Source organism: Trachymyrmex septentrionalis, unplaced genomic scaffold, assembly GCF_001594115.1.
Source record: "Trachymyrmex septentrionalis isolate Tsep2-gDNA-1 unplaced genomic scaffold, Tsep1.0 scaffold138, whole genome shotgun sequence".
Lineage (NCBI taxonomy): Eukaryota > Metazoa > Arthropoda > Insecta > Hymenoptera > Formicidae > Trachymyrmex > Trachymyrmex septentrionalis.
The window spans coordinates 171,327-187,819 of NW_017304522.1; the positions used below are offsets into that span (position 1 = coordinate 171,327).

Consider the following 16,493-nt stretch of genomic DNA (forward strand, 5'->3'; position numbering starts at 1 on the left):
GATTAATTATAATCTTAAAGATTTTTGATAAATTAGTTTTTCATATTTTCTATTTCGATATTTCCATTATTTCTTTTTTTCGTTCATCTTTCTTTTTTTTTTCGTTTTATTTCACTCTTTTTGGCGTTTAAATTCTCGAGGTAAGGGTGCTCACCATGATAGGATAATTTTTATTCACAGTTTATGTATGTTAAATTTTTGTTGTTTTTGATGAGGGCTCAAAAGTGAGCCGAAACATGTAAGCGCGTTTTAGTGAATAAAGAAGTTTTACACTTCATAGATATATTATTTGCGCGCGACATCTTCTGCGCTTGACTCCTACTGCCCGTCATCTTTTCCAATTATTTATGTCAATGTCATTATATTGTATTGGTATTTGTTCATCTATCTCAGTTAAATAAATTTCATTTTCTGGAATTCTCCATTTTATAGCAATATTGTGTAGAACGCAATATGCATTTACAATATGAGCTAGAAAAGAAAAAAGTATTATAATAAATACTAAAGAACATTACATTTTTTAATAAGGTTTTTTTATATTACAAATACAAAAATTAAATTTAATACTTGCGAATTCCGATTGATAATGCAATGCCCTCTCTTTTTGCAAGCATCGTTATCGGCCTTTCTAAATACCTGTACTTCTTTCTGCAAAAGATCGCACTTTTGTAAACTATTCTGTGTATCTGAACTCTGGAGAGCCCAGAATTTATGTGCGTTTATGAATGATTTTAAAAGATAAGGCATAAGCGGATAGGCAGAATCTCCTAAAAAAAATACTAAAACAATATAAGAATCAATTGGCTCAAATGGCCAAATGCCTGCGAAGTTGTGTCATGTTATCAATCATTTCAATATAGAGAAAATATTTATATAGTATTTGAAATATTACGGAAGTTAAAATTACGAATTGATGAATAGAAACATAATGTAAACATAATATTAATATAGTGTGAACAACATATGTAATCATTAGCTATATCTATAAGCCATGATCCTCTTTTACCTGCTTCCTGTTGTCTTTCAAATAATGGAACAAACACGAAGAATGAAAAACTATGGCGTCATGCGTTCTTTCACCATGCATTGCATTTACTGCTAATATTTTGTTATTATAGGAATAAACCTACAAAGAGAATAGAACATATGTACAAATTATGCACTATTAAAACTGTATCTCTTACAGCACTGATTATTTTTATACTTACAATCATCACATTCAATGAATGATATTGTTTCCTATTAATGAAAAGGTGTTCTCGTTCAGTTTGTGGTGAAAAGATTGCAATGTGAGTCCTGTCTACAGCGCCAATTACTCCTGGAAATCTAGTATTTTCAAAAAATCTGATATAAAGAATCAAATTAGTTTGTAGAAATTTTGATCAAACTTTACATATATTACCTGTGTACCTTGTTTAATTTATTGTTTCCTTCTATCTGTTGTTGGAAATTGAATCCAATGTCCCATAACATTTAATACAGTTATATGAATAGAAACGGAGATGGAAGTTGACTCATGCATGATAGAAAATCCTGTCCTACGTTTCTTTCTTTCTTGATAGGAACAGATGCTAAGAAATAAAGTGTTATAAATATCTATAATAAAATCATAACAATTAAAAAAGAGAAAAAAAAATAAAAAAGTAATAATTTACTTGTAAATGTTGAGGAATTGCTGTTCTTCTTTGCGGAACTGACATAAAATTTGTTAATTCTTCAATTGTATAGTTGCTACTTTAGATAATCTGAAACATGTAAATATTGCATAATGTACAATATATATATTTTTTAGAATACACACAATAACATTATATAACAAATTTTTATGAACAAATTTTACATATAATATGCTGATTATATATATTGAATAAGATCCTATTCACCATAAAAAAAAAATTATTAAAAACAGGAATAATTATTAAATATGAACGAAATAAAAGAGGTTAAACGTAACGCACAATGAATACACAAATAAGACATACTACATATTTATATTCCTTACATTTTATTCGTATCCATTGCAAACATATATGTATAGCCTAATTGTAATCTAAAATAAAATATAATTTTTTTTACATACACATATAATTTGAGAAATGTGTTATCCCGAATATCAAACGAATTTCTTAAATTTCTCCTTATTATATTTAAATTGTTTTTTCGACGTCTATTTCTATTTCGTTCTTCTTCCATCAGCAATAATATAGCAATAAAGTCCATTATTTATAACACTTATTACGGCAATTGTGCTGAACTTGTGTCGAACTTGCAGAAATTAGCATCGTATTGGTTATAGTGTCGATTAACATAAATTTTAGGTATACTATACCAATACGATGGAAAATTTCCGCAAATTCGACACGATTCGGCACAATTTGATTGAGGATACGGTCAACGTGATGCTACAAACGCTTTGAGTGTTTTTTAATTGGTCAGTTTGTGAAATTCTTTCTTCTAATTGGTCCATCAAATGCTTCAAAACATTTGTAGCGAGACTTTGACCTCGACTTGAGACTTGAATTCGACATCTGTTTATTCGCGTGTTCTTCGCGTTAGAATGCCGGACGCCGACTCTAACACCGAGTCGATACAGCTAGAATCTTAAATGCCGCTTATCCGGTGAGTAACAAAAAACAATATGCGAAAGTCTAAAAGTAACATAAACTCAATTGCGCGTTTGAAGCCGGTCACACTTTCCAAAAATAATGACGCAATAACACGTCAGTAGACTCATCGAGACTTTTACTTGTTCGCGTCGCATGCTCCAAATTAATCCAGAGAGCACTTGGATTACAGGTAAGGTGATGGTACAGCATTGGGTTGGAGAGCAGCATTGGGAAGGTTGGAGTATTGCATTCATGTTGATTCATGTACACAATGACACGAACAGATTTAGGCCAAGTGAGCCTGTCACTTAACCTAATCCGTGAGACTACTTGAACGGATCGGACATTTGTCTCATTTCGGATATTTTGTTACTTCGTATGTTAGTTGAAAAGCGTTTTTATACAAAATAAATGCGTTTTAATAAATATAAAAGTTATATTATATTTTTATATTTATATCAAAAATATTATTACCTTATTATTAACTTATTTATTAAATGCGTTTTATACAAAATGAATTTGAAATACTTTTTTCGATACAGTAACGTTTTCAATCATTACGCATGCGTGCGTAAATGCCCCAAAGGTATCTTCTAAGGTAAGGCAAATGGACCGTGCTCTTAATCTTTTTCGCGACGCGACATCTAGTCGCTATATTAGTTCCGGTGACACGAACGTATTGGAGCGTGTTGGACATGTGGAGCGTGCGACGCGAACAAACCTCTAAAATTCTTGTCGAACAATGTCACATGAAAAATGTCGCATTTTCACTATGGTGAAAGTTAGTCAATCAAATGAGAGCTCATTTTTATAAATTTTAGGTCTCAAGATATACAATCAGCCTGCTGCGATTATACACGCACAATAGAAAAGCGTATTATTTCGGTATCACTGGCCTAGTTTCCACCGAGGGTTTAAATTGGATCAGAATGTAAGAACCAACTACAGTCGAGCATTCCCCTGTCGTTCGACTGTAACAGGGAAATATTCGACTGTAGTTAGTTGGTTCTTATATTCTGATCCGGTTTAAACCCTCGGTGGAAACTAGACCAATGATACCGAAATAATACGTACGCTTTTAGGCCACTGAGTAAATCTGAAAATGTACAATGAGGAGTAAAAATAAACTTCGGTGTAATACATACATACGTTAGTGTAGATGAGCGCGACGCCAACGTATTTATGTATTTTAACGAAGTACAAGCTCATTTTTGCTCCTCATTTGTACGCACGCGAAAGAAAATGGAATGATACTATTAGGGGCTCCGCACAATAAAAGGAACAAGGAATAGAGAACAAAAAATAAGAATTTCAATTTATCAGAAACTGTGTAATCCACAATACATGATGACATTTCTGATAAGTTGAAATTCTTATTCTCTGTTCTTTGTTCTTTTTATTGTGCGGAACCCCTATGTGAAGTTCTAATGTAGTCCTCAGTGGAGTCTTAAGTCATAGAAAATTAACCAATCAGTAGAATATGAGAAGAATATTTGACTATGATTGATCAATTTTCTATGACTTAAGACCGCTACGACGTCTATTGTAGATCCCGCATTAAGGGTCCTCTGCATAAAAGTCGTAGATGGTTGTGAAGTCTTAAGTCGTAGGGAATCAACTAATCACAATCAAATATAAGGAGAATACTCGATTAGAATTGATCAGTTTCCTACGACTTAAGACTCCACGACCATCTACGATTTCTATGTAGAGGACCCTTAACTCTTATGCGTCGTCTACAATGGACAATAGCAGTAATGGATTAAGGAGTAGAAATCAACAAATCATAGTCGAATGTGAAAAGGATAATTAACTACCGTTGATCGATTTCTACGACTACTTCTTAATCCACTACTACTACTGCCCATTGTAGATCACGCATTAAGGCTGTCGCAGACAAAATTTCTGTAACAGTAACCTTAAAACGTAAACTTAAGCCAATGAGTCAATCAGGATACTGCTTTAGATCTATGTACTCTAAATAAAACTGGAAATAAAAATAACAATAAACTTATTCATAAGGCGAGTTTCAATCGGTTGAAATTCGCCTTATTGCGAGGTTATGGAAGTTTACTGTTATTTTCATTTCCATTAGATTATGTAGACCTAAAGCAATATCCTGATTGACTCATCGTTAAGTTTATGTCTTACGGTCACTGTTGCGGAATTTTGCGGCAGCCCTAATCAACTCTAATCGCCCTAGGATCGGTTTCACCAACGACAATCAAGTTTAATCATGATTAACTGTCAATCACAATTGGTCAATTCTACTAAACAGCAAACGCAATTGGTCAGTCAACAGTCGCTTAAGTTAACTGGCGTTAGTGAGACTAGCCCCTAACGAACGCGTTTGAGTGAATAGAAGCTACGGTTGGAGGAAGTAGGAGCATGTTGGAGTATGCAACGCGACAAACCTCTTGACTCTATGAACATCTATAGATAGAGAGGGCGGAGATGTAGAGAGAGATAATGTCTAACTGCATATACGACACACGTTATCCCTTCCGCCATGGGGCAGAAAGGTGTGCGTGCGAGTGATAACATAGTGATTGGTGATCAGTTGTGATTTTCTGTCGTCGCATGTTGTCGATTTCTCGCTCGCGTTTATTTATCGTCATCGATCGGTGAATGACAAGCATCGCTCGTCCGAGGTATATGCGAGCGCATATCGTCGGGATATCAACCGGCCGTGCAATCGCTCTCATTGCGAAGGCGATCTCAATGGAACATTAGGCCTGTTCTTTTTGGCTGAACTTTTGCACCAGTTCATCTTTCTTCCTCTTCTTTCTTACTGGAAGAAAAGGAAGAAAGCTGAACTAGTGCAAAAGTTCAGTAAAAAAGAACAGACCTGTTGACGGTTTGCAATTCGATCGCGGCACCTGCAACAGTAAGTAATCCTTACTTTAACACCCCTCGGCTCTTTTTGCCTTTTTCTCCTTCAGTTGTTTCTCGCGCCTCTCCGCATTAGCTTCGTCGTTTCGCTCGGAGCAACTCGGAAGCGTCTCCACGTGATTACATCGGCGCGTGGCGAGGCAGTGAGCTTTGTTCGGGAATGACGTAACAAAACTTCGTATTTCCACATGGCTCGCGACCACAGAAGGTCAATTGTGTATCTTAAAACGAGATGAAAATGATAAAGGAATCAATCGAAATTCTTTTTCATAGAATGGGAGGAAAGAAAAGATTCTGATTATTTGATTCGCTTGTGCACTATGCGTTATGCGTTATGCAAAAGTCTGTGCTGCGGCCTTAAAAGTGAACAGATTTACTAGGTGTTGATCAATAAAATTTTAAATATTCTAGTGATGTGTTCACTTATAATTTTCGCGTCATTTCGAGATACATTATCAATTCCCAGTTATGTCTTATGGCACTTGCTGCACTATCTCCATGAAATTTTTTCGAAATGATTCTCTGTTTCTCTCGATGTATCGTGAGTGATTTTATTGTGATTCTTTTGGAATCCTCTATCTACGTTTGCTGAGATAAAAGAAAATCAAATAAATGTATAATGCCTATCAAAGCTAATAAAAGAAAATTCCGGGAATTCCGGCAAACCGGTTTTACGAGTATTAGTTGACTCAATGTAGTTAACTGATGTTCGATTATCTGTTCTTTTCTGATTTTGTTTATAACGAAAGAGAATTGTCTATTAATATTTGAAAAGAAAACGAAGTGAATTATGATATTATTCTTCAAATTCTATGTTCATTGTAATATACAACAAATTTTAAAACGTCAAAATTATTTAATTCTATCGACATCATTTGAGATCAGATACATAGTAATGTATATGTTGGAAAAATAGTCATAATGTTGATAAAGTTAATTGTTTAGTATGAATTACTTATTAATTAAAATGCTCTTGAATTGAATTAAAAAAAAATTGTTTAACTAAATAAATAAAAAAACTAAAAATAGTTTTAATAAAATCAGGTTTGAAAGAATTAATCAATTGCTATTTACACTAATAAAGCACGTCTGTATTTTCACAGAATATACCTTTGAGATTAATATTTTGTTTTTGTTTATTTATTAATTAAATTCTTTTCTCTATCCTTATTTTATTAAAAAAAATACATCGGTAAATAAACGATGCATAATATTTTCTTTGCATTGTAGAATTTTCATGTCGAATAATCCACAGTATGTCAATAGATTGATATTAAATTTGATCAGAAATTGTTAGCAAATTAGTTAACTGTATTCATATTTATTTTGCATATTGCCGACAGAGTCTGACATAATGATAATGTACTGGCGGTAGAAATCTATCCGCCGAGCGAGCGGAATATATCGAACACAGATTGCGCTCTGCATATACCTGCCGTCAATATACGTAAATTATGCAATAAATACATCGATATCTGTTTGATTTCTTGCCAATCGCATTTTGTTGATAAACTTTATTATATTTCTGCCAGCATTTTGTCAACAACATTGCATTCTTTAATAAATGAACTAATGTATCTCGTACTTAAAGTGAAGTAGATATATTTAAAGTTTGGTGAAACAGAAAGTTTCATTTTATAAAAAGTATGAAGAATAGTTGGTCAGGGCACCTATCATGGAATATATTGGAATGAATTCCGATCAGAATTATTCCGTTTTTACAGAAAACATAATAGAAATCTAGAGAATGAATAATAGATACCCTAGCCTTAAATTTGTACATACTTACGTATTATGAAATTATTTAGAATAGATTGCGGTCGGAATTATTTCATTTTTCCTAGAAAACAATAGAAATCTGAGGAATAATCGAATAATTCTAATTGGAAATCATTCTGAATGAATTCCAGTACATATCCTTATGCCAGATCCTATATTAAATTTTGTAATTTTTCTGCTGCAGACAACATTTTTCATCTCGTTTTAGATAAACCAGTGCACTTCAGGCTCATGGAAAAATTAGTCTTACGGCTTTTGGTTGTGTTGCGCTTATTTATTCATATATATAAAAGATGTATATATAAAAGATAAAAATAATTACGATAATAGCGTTTAATATTCTCAGTTTAATTTGCATACTTTTTTTCCTATGTATTCGTTAATTTCACTTGAATCTCTAATTTTTGTATCGAGATCTCGATCACAGCAGAGGATCTTTTTCGCGCGCAGTTTTGAACATCCGCGCCACGAAGGGCGTGCAACGCCACCGTTAAATGCACATTGCACGATGCATTTTAGTTTAGGATTTTAGCCGCTAGGCGGTTATCACCTTGTACTCTATAGCGAATATTCAGCTAAATAATTACAAAAATTATGTTAAAACGATTTCAATAACCAATATGTACAACAATTATAATTTAGAATTTATTGCTGATTTTAATCTTAAAGATTTCGGGGACCGAAATTGAATTGAGAGGATGCGTCTGTCAATATGATGTTTCTCGCAAGCACTCGGGTATGATGCAATTCATATATAAGACCGGACCATAGAGAACACTCTCGGGTAGTCTGATGCTTCTCAGGAAAAACTACGAACGCATATATGCGGCCTCTCTCTTCGCTTTATACGATGTCTCTGTTCAGCATCATATGTCTCTCTCCAGTACTCACGTTCAGTTCGAAAACCACGTGCGTACAGGTTTAAAACCACAAAAAAAAAATCGGGTCGGTATTGCTTGTTTGTGTCACTAAAGAAATGAACTGAGGAAGCGAAGATCGACTATCTATTTTGCAAAAAATTTCTAAATTCTATTCTTTTAACGTCCAATTCAAAGATGATAGTTTTATGATATTTTTTTTGTAAAAAGTTTTACGATTGTATTTTTTTTTTAAATAAACGTATTTATGCGTTTTTTATGCGACCAAATGAATTACGCCTATATTATTTTAAATGATAAAAAAACAATAAATAGCTGAATTAAAGACTTTTGTAATTTAGTATAACTAAAACAATAAAATTCATAAGAAAAAATTCACAGACAATTTAGAGTCAACGCGGTAATTGGTGCGTACAAAATTCAAACGCATTAATAATTAATTAAACATTCATATAATGTAATCAATCATAATATAATGTTTCCGAACGTTTCGGTCGTTTTTGGGATCATCCTCAACGATAAAAAATAAATCTTCATAAATCTTAAATATTATTAAGCATTCACAGTCAATTTATGAATCTGTGCTTTGTTACGTAATGATGTGATAGAAATTGAGATTTCTCCGTTTTTTAGGTCAATGCATTTAAGCAATTTACCCAGGGATCGGAGATCAGGCTGTGCGATGATTGAAAATAATCACAAGAATGGATAATAATTTGTAGGAGAAATTTAGATTCGGGCCTCGCAAGGGTTACGAAGGTTATATGGGAGCTCACGCGGACTAGCCTTTAATGAAATTGAAATTGATCCAATAAGTTAATACTGTCGTTTATTAAAAAGAAATAAATAATAATTATATATTATATGTAAGATAACTTATATGAGGGGAGTGCGAATATAGTTCCTAGTCGCGAAGGCGATTGTCGTGACAGACTCTATTCCGAGATTATTATATTTTTCTACTGAATAATTGACCTTTTGTAATCCTGTTATATTCTGGCAAAGAGTGTGGGGTATCTTCCCAGGATTAGTCAACACTCTTCAAGATTTGGCAGGGCCTATACTTGTTTTCTTAAGATAAGATAGCAAGGCTCCGCGTAAGCTCTACTCTCGACACTACAAATCTAGGTTTTATGTTAAGAATCAAAATTTGATTTTCTTAATTAACATTCTTATGCGAGGCGAAGTAATAATATATTCTAAATTTTAAATTAATAATTTTAATTTTATGGGGGAAAAAAAAAAGAAAAGAAAGGAAAAAAGAAAAAAAATAAAGATATTTATCCTCACATTCGGGAAGATCTTAATATATAATACTACTTAATATATAATACTACTTAATTATTAGGCATATATGCTATTGTTTAATTATTATTTTAGAAAAAGGGTCTTCAAAAGAAAAGGAAAGATTGTAGAATAGATATTCTTTATTTATATGACACTTAAGGGTATACAAACGTGAGCTATCTGTTGAATGTTTAAATAAAAGAATTTTAGAATATATAAAAGGTAAAATTTCGAAATAAAGATAAAATAGGGACAAAATATCAAAACCAAAATACTAAACTAGAGATAAGATAAATATAAGCTATAAATCATATATTTATAATAAGGAAAGAGAGAATTTTATCGAGATGTAACAGCTTCCACAAAACAACACATGTAAGCCCATCATTTGATTGAGTGAAGGTCTCCTCAGTGTTTAATTTCATAAGGAATATCTGTATCAAGTAAGTAATAGATTTTAATGAATTGCAATGACATAAGTAATGACAAAAATATATGTTCCCAACTGTGTTGGAAAGAAGCTAATAGGTCAAATTATTGTTTGTGAATTTGTCTAAAATATTCGCATATGTCTGATCTAGACCTTCAGTGTCTATTTTTAAACCGTTCTTCAGGACTTTGATAAAAAGCATTTCAAAAATCAAGCGTTTATAATACAAATTTTCGATATCCAGAATATCTACGTTGTCTCAATCAAATTCATGACCGTGATGCAATTTGTGGTCAGTAATAGCAGATTTAGAAGATTTATTCCATCTGATATGGCTATTATGTTCTTTTATTCTGGTTTTTAAATTTCTACGTGTCTGACCTACATAAGATGCATCACAGTCCTTACATTCGATTTTGTATACAACGTTCTTTTTTTTCCATCTGTAGAAGAGGATCCTTGTATACTTTAATAAATCTATTAAGTTTGTTAATACTATAGAACGAAAAGAATTTTGTGATCTATTCAATTAACAATGTTTCTGAATTTGTTAGAAAAACTTTGTATACAGGGTGAATCATTTTATATTGTTTCTTTCATTCTTTTTGTCTTATTCTGCGTTTGAAATGTCTTATTTAACAATAAATTAATCCTATTACTTCTTAAAAATAAAATCTAACGGAAAGTCATTTTTACATAAGATGTTAATGATAAAAATTAAATTCTTGATGTTAATGATACAAATTAAAATTAAATTAAATTAAAATTAACTTTTAATTTTCTGTGAATTTTTTCTTATTAATTTTATTGTTTTCTTTATAAATTACAAGAGTCTTTAGTTTAATTATTTGTTCTTGTTTTTTTATCGTTTGGAATACATCGACTGAAACTATAATGCGTCACACAATGATTCGTTTTTTAAATTTATTCTTATAGTTTATGGTTTATATTATATTAGAATTTTGAAGAATTGGATTAAATACCGCAGATTATTTGACAACGTTCAACTCAAAATCAAATTCGTTAAATTTTGTATGCGACATGACATCATTCCATTATATTTGAAGAATGTTATTAAATTTCATATTATTATAATTAAATCAAAGTAGATCAATTACACAATTTAATATATCAAAAAAGTTGTTTGAAAAAAACTACTAAAATTAGAACTTGGCGCCTTTAAATCAAGGATTTTTGTTCAAAATAGGATTTTTCATTTTGTACGCACAATCACCCATAATTTACCTCTGATTTTATGTAATAAATTTTTTTCAACACAAAGCAATAGATTATTAAAAGAATTTATAAGAAAAAAATACAAAATATTCGGCAAGATAAAAAATCGGCAAGATGAGAATTAAAAATGATAAGGATGCATTCCTGAACAATAATATTCAGGGAATACAATATTTTTGGAACCATAATAATAATAGTAACAATAAGAGAGAAACTGACATGTCAAACTTTAACATATATTTTAGATAAAGCTTTAGGTGATAATAAAATTTGTATAAAACCATCACAATTTAATAATAATTATCCGTTTTCATCTTTAACAAATTTAAGAGAGAAATGATTTATAAATCTGTCTTCAATTACAATTCCTAAGCAAGTTCAATGCTCACTACAACTAGATGAAAATTTTTCTCTTCCTATAAAAAAGAAATTTAGTGTTTGAATTCATTAAAAACTGGGAAAATAGTGTACGTAAATTACAGATTCCATTTCAGAAAGCTTTTAGGAATAGTGGAGCTCATATAATTAACTTATTTTCCTTCTCATATTCATATTTTAATAAACAAGTAAATAATATACTCATAAAGTTAAAGAATAAAATGCGACAATTTTTAAAGAACAATCAAAATTTGATTATCACGAAAGCAGATAAGGGTAATATGTCAGTAGCTCTCAACAAAGATATGTACATTAAAAAAATGAATAAAATGTTAAATGATGAAAACATCTATGTCACGATTTTGAAAGACTCGACTAAAAAAATGATTAGTAGCCTCAAAAGTTTGATTACAAGATAGAAAAATCTAAAATACATTATAAAAGATTCTTACAAAAAATTCAGATGCAATGATGGCGTTACCCTATGCCTATGGTCTTCCCAAGGTATATAAAGTTGATTGTCCACTCAGAATCATTCATCAATAGGCAGTCCGTTTTACGCATTAGCTACATATCTATACAAACAAATTATTAGTAAAGTTCCCAAAAGGTTTAGTCACATAAATAACAGTTTTGAATTGGTTAAAAAATTATCACCTATACACATTGACAAAGACTATAGTCTAATTTATGAACATTCTTATAGAATTAGTGATTCAATTTATTTCAAAAAGATGGAACTTCATCTTAGAGGATTGCACAATTTCGGAAGATGAATTTCTAGAAGCGGTTTGAATGATTTTGGAGTTTACTTATTTTAGATTTGACCATCGATTTTATAAACGATAGGACCTCTCTGTCATCTGTATTAACGGATTTAATGATGCAGGACTTAAAGAGTGAGGTGTTAAGTGCCTTTGACTTTCACATTCCGCTTTTTAGATATGTGAACGATATCGTTATGGCGGTTCCATCTAAACGTATTTATAATGTTTCACATACTTTCAATAATTTTTATCCAAGATTACAATTCACTTTTGAAATAGGGGGCATAAATTTCTTGGATTCCATCAAAACGATTAAAAAGAATGTCTTACAGTTTGATTGGTATCAAAAACCTACTTATTCGGGGAGAATTTTAAATTTTTGGTCTCAACACCCCATTTCACAAAAAAGAGGTGTAATATCTGGCTTAGTTGATAAAGCATTTCTACTTTCGCATCGGGACTTCCATGGAAAGAATTTAATTTATTATTATTTTACATCAAAATGACTTTCCATTAGATTTTATTTTTAAGAACATAAGAAATAGGATTAATTTATTGTTAAATAAGATATTCCAGATGCAGCATGACAAAAAGAATGAAAGAAACAATATAAAATGGTTCATACTTTATGTATAAAGTTTTTTAAACAAATTCAGAAACATTGTTAATAGATAGAAAGAATAGATCACAAAATTTCATTTTTTAGTATTAACAAACTTAATAGATTTATTAAGGTACACAAGAATCTTCCACAGATGGAAAAAAAGAATATTATATACAAAATCGAATGTAAGGACTGTAATGCATCTTACGTAGGTCAAATACATAAAAATTTAAAAATCAAAATAAAACAACACAATAATTATATTAGAGACGAAATTATCCTGGGCAAGTTGCCGATAACTTCTGTGCATTCTGGCAAACAAGCACGGCGCGCTTAGGTATACGTAACGTTCGAGTTAGTTTGAGAATATACAATCGTTTGTTTTTTCACGATTGTAGGAAACGAGATTGTTCTTAAAAACGTCATTCAATCATAAAGTTGTTACAACGGCAATAATAACGACGAGAGAGAGAGAGAGAGAGGCTGATTGGTGAACATCGCATCTTGACTTACGAGTTATCGTTATCACACTGATATCCGGAAGAAAAAAGAGGATTCATGGTGATTCATGGAGAGGAAGGATGCAAACGAAAATTCGGAAGTGGACACTAACGAAGATACAGAGGATACAGCAATCACAAGCGAGCGGGGCACGCCAGAAGGATTTGATTCTCTCGAGGATTCGGTTACGTCGTTGGAGATGGAACAGTCGGAGACCGGTCGGAGGACGAGTATCTTCAAATTCTACTCGTACAAAAACGCAGGTGAGTGTGACTATATATAAATTGTGCGGTGCTCAGAGAGCGATAAATCGAATTCGTGCCGATAGACATTTAGGTTTCGATTTAAATATCACACATTGACGATACGAAATCATATTACTTTTATTTTATTGCTCGAAAATAAATCAACTATTGTTTGACCCTTCTCCCTCTCCCTCTCCTCCCACCTCACCCCGTCCCACTCCCATCTCCTCTTCCTTTCTCCCTCCTCTTTCTCAACTGAGAATCTTATTCTTCGAAAGTAATCTCGAAATCATCATTTTCGATTTTGAAATGACAATCGGCGACGTTCATTCACTCTTAAAAATATCGGTGTGGATTTTACACATGCGGTGTTTATCGGTTATATGTATAATATTTCGTATTATTTTCAATATTAACATCAACATGATGAGGATTTAACACTACAAATTTTAAAATCTATCATGGTATTGGTAAACATCAGGGGTTTTAAATCATATCATGGTGGTGTTAATATTAAGAGCACTTCTTTAAATTTCCTAGATAGATATCCGGACTCAATAAGCACAGTATTTTGCATAACATATATAATGCAAAAGCAAATTAATCAATCAAGATCCTTTATTTTCTTTCTTTCCACGAAATAAAAGACTGATTGGTTGTTTTCTTATGCCACACAAGAATTTATGCTTTTGCCTTAATGGGTTTTCTATAATAATAAGCCATACCTAAGCTTTAAGTCTTAAATTTCATAAGAAATTAACTAATCACAGTCGATTACGAAAAGAATAATCGTCTATGATTCGTAATTTCTTACAGCTTAAGCCTAGTATTACATTTGTCATATGACAAAACATTTCAAGCCTACCCTTAAACTTATAGGTAATGGCTTATTGAAATCCCATGACACTAATACGGTGAGAATTCTATACTGATAGACACTGCACGGTGTTGAATGCATATCGATATTTTTGAGAGTGTGAGGATCACAAAGAGATGCGTGTCGATTTATAAAATGTAAAGTTAATCAGACATGTGTATGCTATAAGTGATGCGCTGTACGATATTCTAGACTTTATACGTCTCGTCGGGTTGATGAGAATCCAATGTAGATAAGGATAGAATGATGTAGCTGTTGACATTCACGGAATTCGATTCGAATTTTTAATGTTGCAATTTCGTGTGAATTAAATGAAAAATTCGCATTCTCACTTATACGCTGACATCTGAGATTATGAACGTAATAAGTACGAATAAAATAATTAGGAACATTTTGCCATTCATCTGTTAATTATTCATTAACTTGTGGATTGTGACTAACATAATATGACAGATCCGACATTGATTACTATGATAACATCAATACAGTCTCAGTAGGCATAGAATCCGCAGAAAAACAGAGTCTAGCCATGCCTTCAAAATGTCCGATAAAAGTAGTGTGGATAAGTTCTTAATACTTGCACTTTACACTTTCGTACTTAGAAGTTAGTTCACAACGAGCGTGAATCGAAACGTGTTTGTCTTGTTTAGGTTTGGGTTATCCCCAATTTTGTGAAGCCTATCGGGCTTTTTTCCTATACAACACAGAATTTGCAGCAATATTGTTGCAAAATCTCTGCAATATTGCTGCAACATGTAATGTTGCAGCAGTGTTGCTGAAACTTTTGTGCAACTTTACTAGGGGTAGTTTTGATTTCACATTTCGTTTCTATTACTCACCGGCGTCCTTCCTTTAAAGATGTGCTCGAAACACATTTGATACTGGCCATATCGTTGTTTGAAGCTATTTTGAAATTTCATTTTGAAATTTTATATTTTTATTAAATGCATTATATATATATATTTCTTTATAACTACATTATTTATAAAATCTCAAGCTTGATTGAAGGCTCCAAAGAATAAATCGTAGGAAAGTAGAAAGCCAATGTGAGCCAGCACAGGTTGTTGGTGTGTAAGAATACCATATATTCAGAAATAAAATAATTACAAACGTTTCAACCCTTATTATTCGGTCATCTTCAATGTAGTTTTTGAAACAATTTAATTGTACAAGTTAAAACGTTTAATAATCGCTTAATATTTCGTCAATAGATAAGATATAAAAGTTGTCTGTCGTATTTAACTGAATACTCAAACAATTAACATTATCTGCAATATATAATAATATGAAATATAATAAAAAACTTAAAATACTAATATAAAAAAAATTTATTAAAGAACTGGATAAACTTACATTACATATTGACAATGGTCAGATAAATTAGAAACGTGCGTACAGTAAGACATTTCAAGAATGTGAGAGGTCAAAACGAAATTATCTTTACTAAGTGGGGAAAAATAATACAATAAATAAAAGGAGACAGAAAGTCAAACAGTTATACTGACAAAGTATGCGCATTAATTATAAAACTTGGAAAAATCGTTTTTCTTAAAATAACTTATGATATAAAGAATATTTCAGTGATCTCTTGTAAATTCAAACCATTCTTTTCTTTCTTAATGTAAATAGACTCTGAGATTAAACGCTTATTATAATTCTTTTGTTCATCTAAAATCTTGACATTCCAATCAAAATTATGATTATGTATATTCCAATCTATGTTTCGTAATAACCAAACGTTGATTGGTATGTCTGTTGATGTGTGATTACGATGTTCTGATACTCTAATTTTTAATAATCTTTTCGTTTAGCCCAATATGAAGCGTTACAATTCGAACAATTAATTTTATATATTACATTAGAATGTAAAAAAGAATATATTATAATTTGTCCTTTTGAACTTTAATAAAAGAACTCAATTTATGTAATCCCATCTAAGCCAAACTAACAATTTTATTATTAAGTATGTATATGTCAAAATAAATTAGTGTATATTAAAATATACTAATAATT

The 16,493-nt window shown here is 31.4% G+C and overlaps 2 protein-coding genes across 11 annotated transcripts in view; one reads left to right on the forward strand and one right to left on the reverse strand.

Moving 5' to 3' along the window:
• Positions 1–309: 309 nt before the first annotated feature.
• On the reverse strand, positions 310–2,970 carry LOC108745353. 7 transcript variants are annotated; one of them, XM_018481471.1, is made up of 8 exons: positions 2,747–2,970; positions 2,003–2,050; positions 1,656–1,745; positions 1,403–1,571; positions 1,209–1,344; positions 1,007–1,126; positions 572–648; positions 310–471 (listed from the first exon to the last, which is right to left on the reverse strand). In XM_018481471.1, the coding sequence occupies exons 4-8, from the start codon at positions 1,471–1,473 to the stop codon at positions 405–407; spliced, it is 471 nt and encodes a 156-aa protein (XP_018336973.1). In that variant the 5' UTR covers positions 1,474–1,571; positions 1,656–1,745; positions 2,003–2,050; positions 2,747–2,970; the 3' UTR covers positions 310–404. The 7 variants fall into 7 exon arrangements, with proteins under 7 accessions (XP_018336973.1, XP_018336974.1, XP_018336972.1 ...); XM_018481472.1 differs by lacking the exon at positions 2,003–2,050; XM_018481470.1 differs by lacking the exons at positions 2,003–2,050; positions 2,747–2,970 and adding an exon at positions 2,081–2,385.
• LOC108745348 (glycerol kinase) overlaps positions 2,532–16,493 on the forward strand; it is a 45,549-nt gene continuing 31,587 nt past the window's right edge. Inside the window, exons 1-2 of one of the 4 annotated variants that reach the window (XM_018481458.1) lie at positions 2,532–2,619; positions 13,256–13,621. In XM_018481458.1, the coding sequence (XP_018336960.1) occupies positions 13,426–13,621 (196 nt within the window). In that variant the 5' untranslated portion in view covers positions 2,532–2,619; positions 13,256–13,425. Of the gene's footprint in view, positions 2,620–4,944; positions 5,494–5,688; positions 5,707–13,115; positions 13,622–16,493 lie in introns of those variants that run through there. The other 3 variants (XM_018481457.1, XM_018481459.1, XM_018481460.1) reach the window with 3 other exon arrangements.

Bases quoted from the DNA above. Each gene is read 5' to 3' on its own strand.
- LOC108745353 (XM_018481472.1), bottom strand. From the start codon at position 1,473: ATGTTATGGGACATTGGATTCAATTTCCAACAACAGATAGAAGGAAAC. The intron at 1,345-1,402 runs GTAATATATGTA...TCTTTATATCAG, and splicing joins AAATTAAACAAGGTACACAG to ATTTTTTGAAAATACTAGAT. The intron at 472-571 runs GCAAGTATTAAA...TTTCTTTTCTAG, and splicing joins TGCATTATCAATCGGAATTC to CTCATATTGTAAATGCATAT.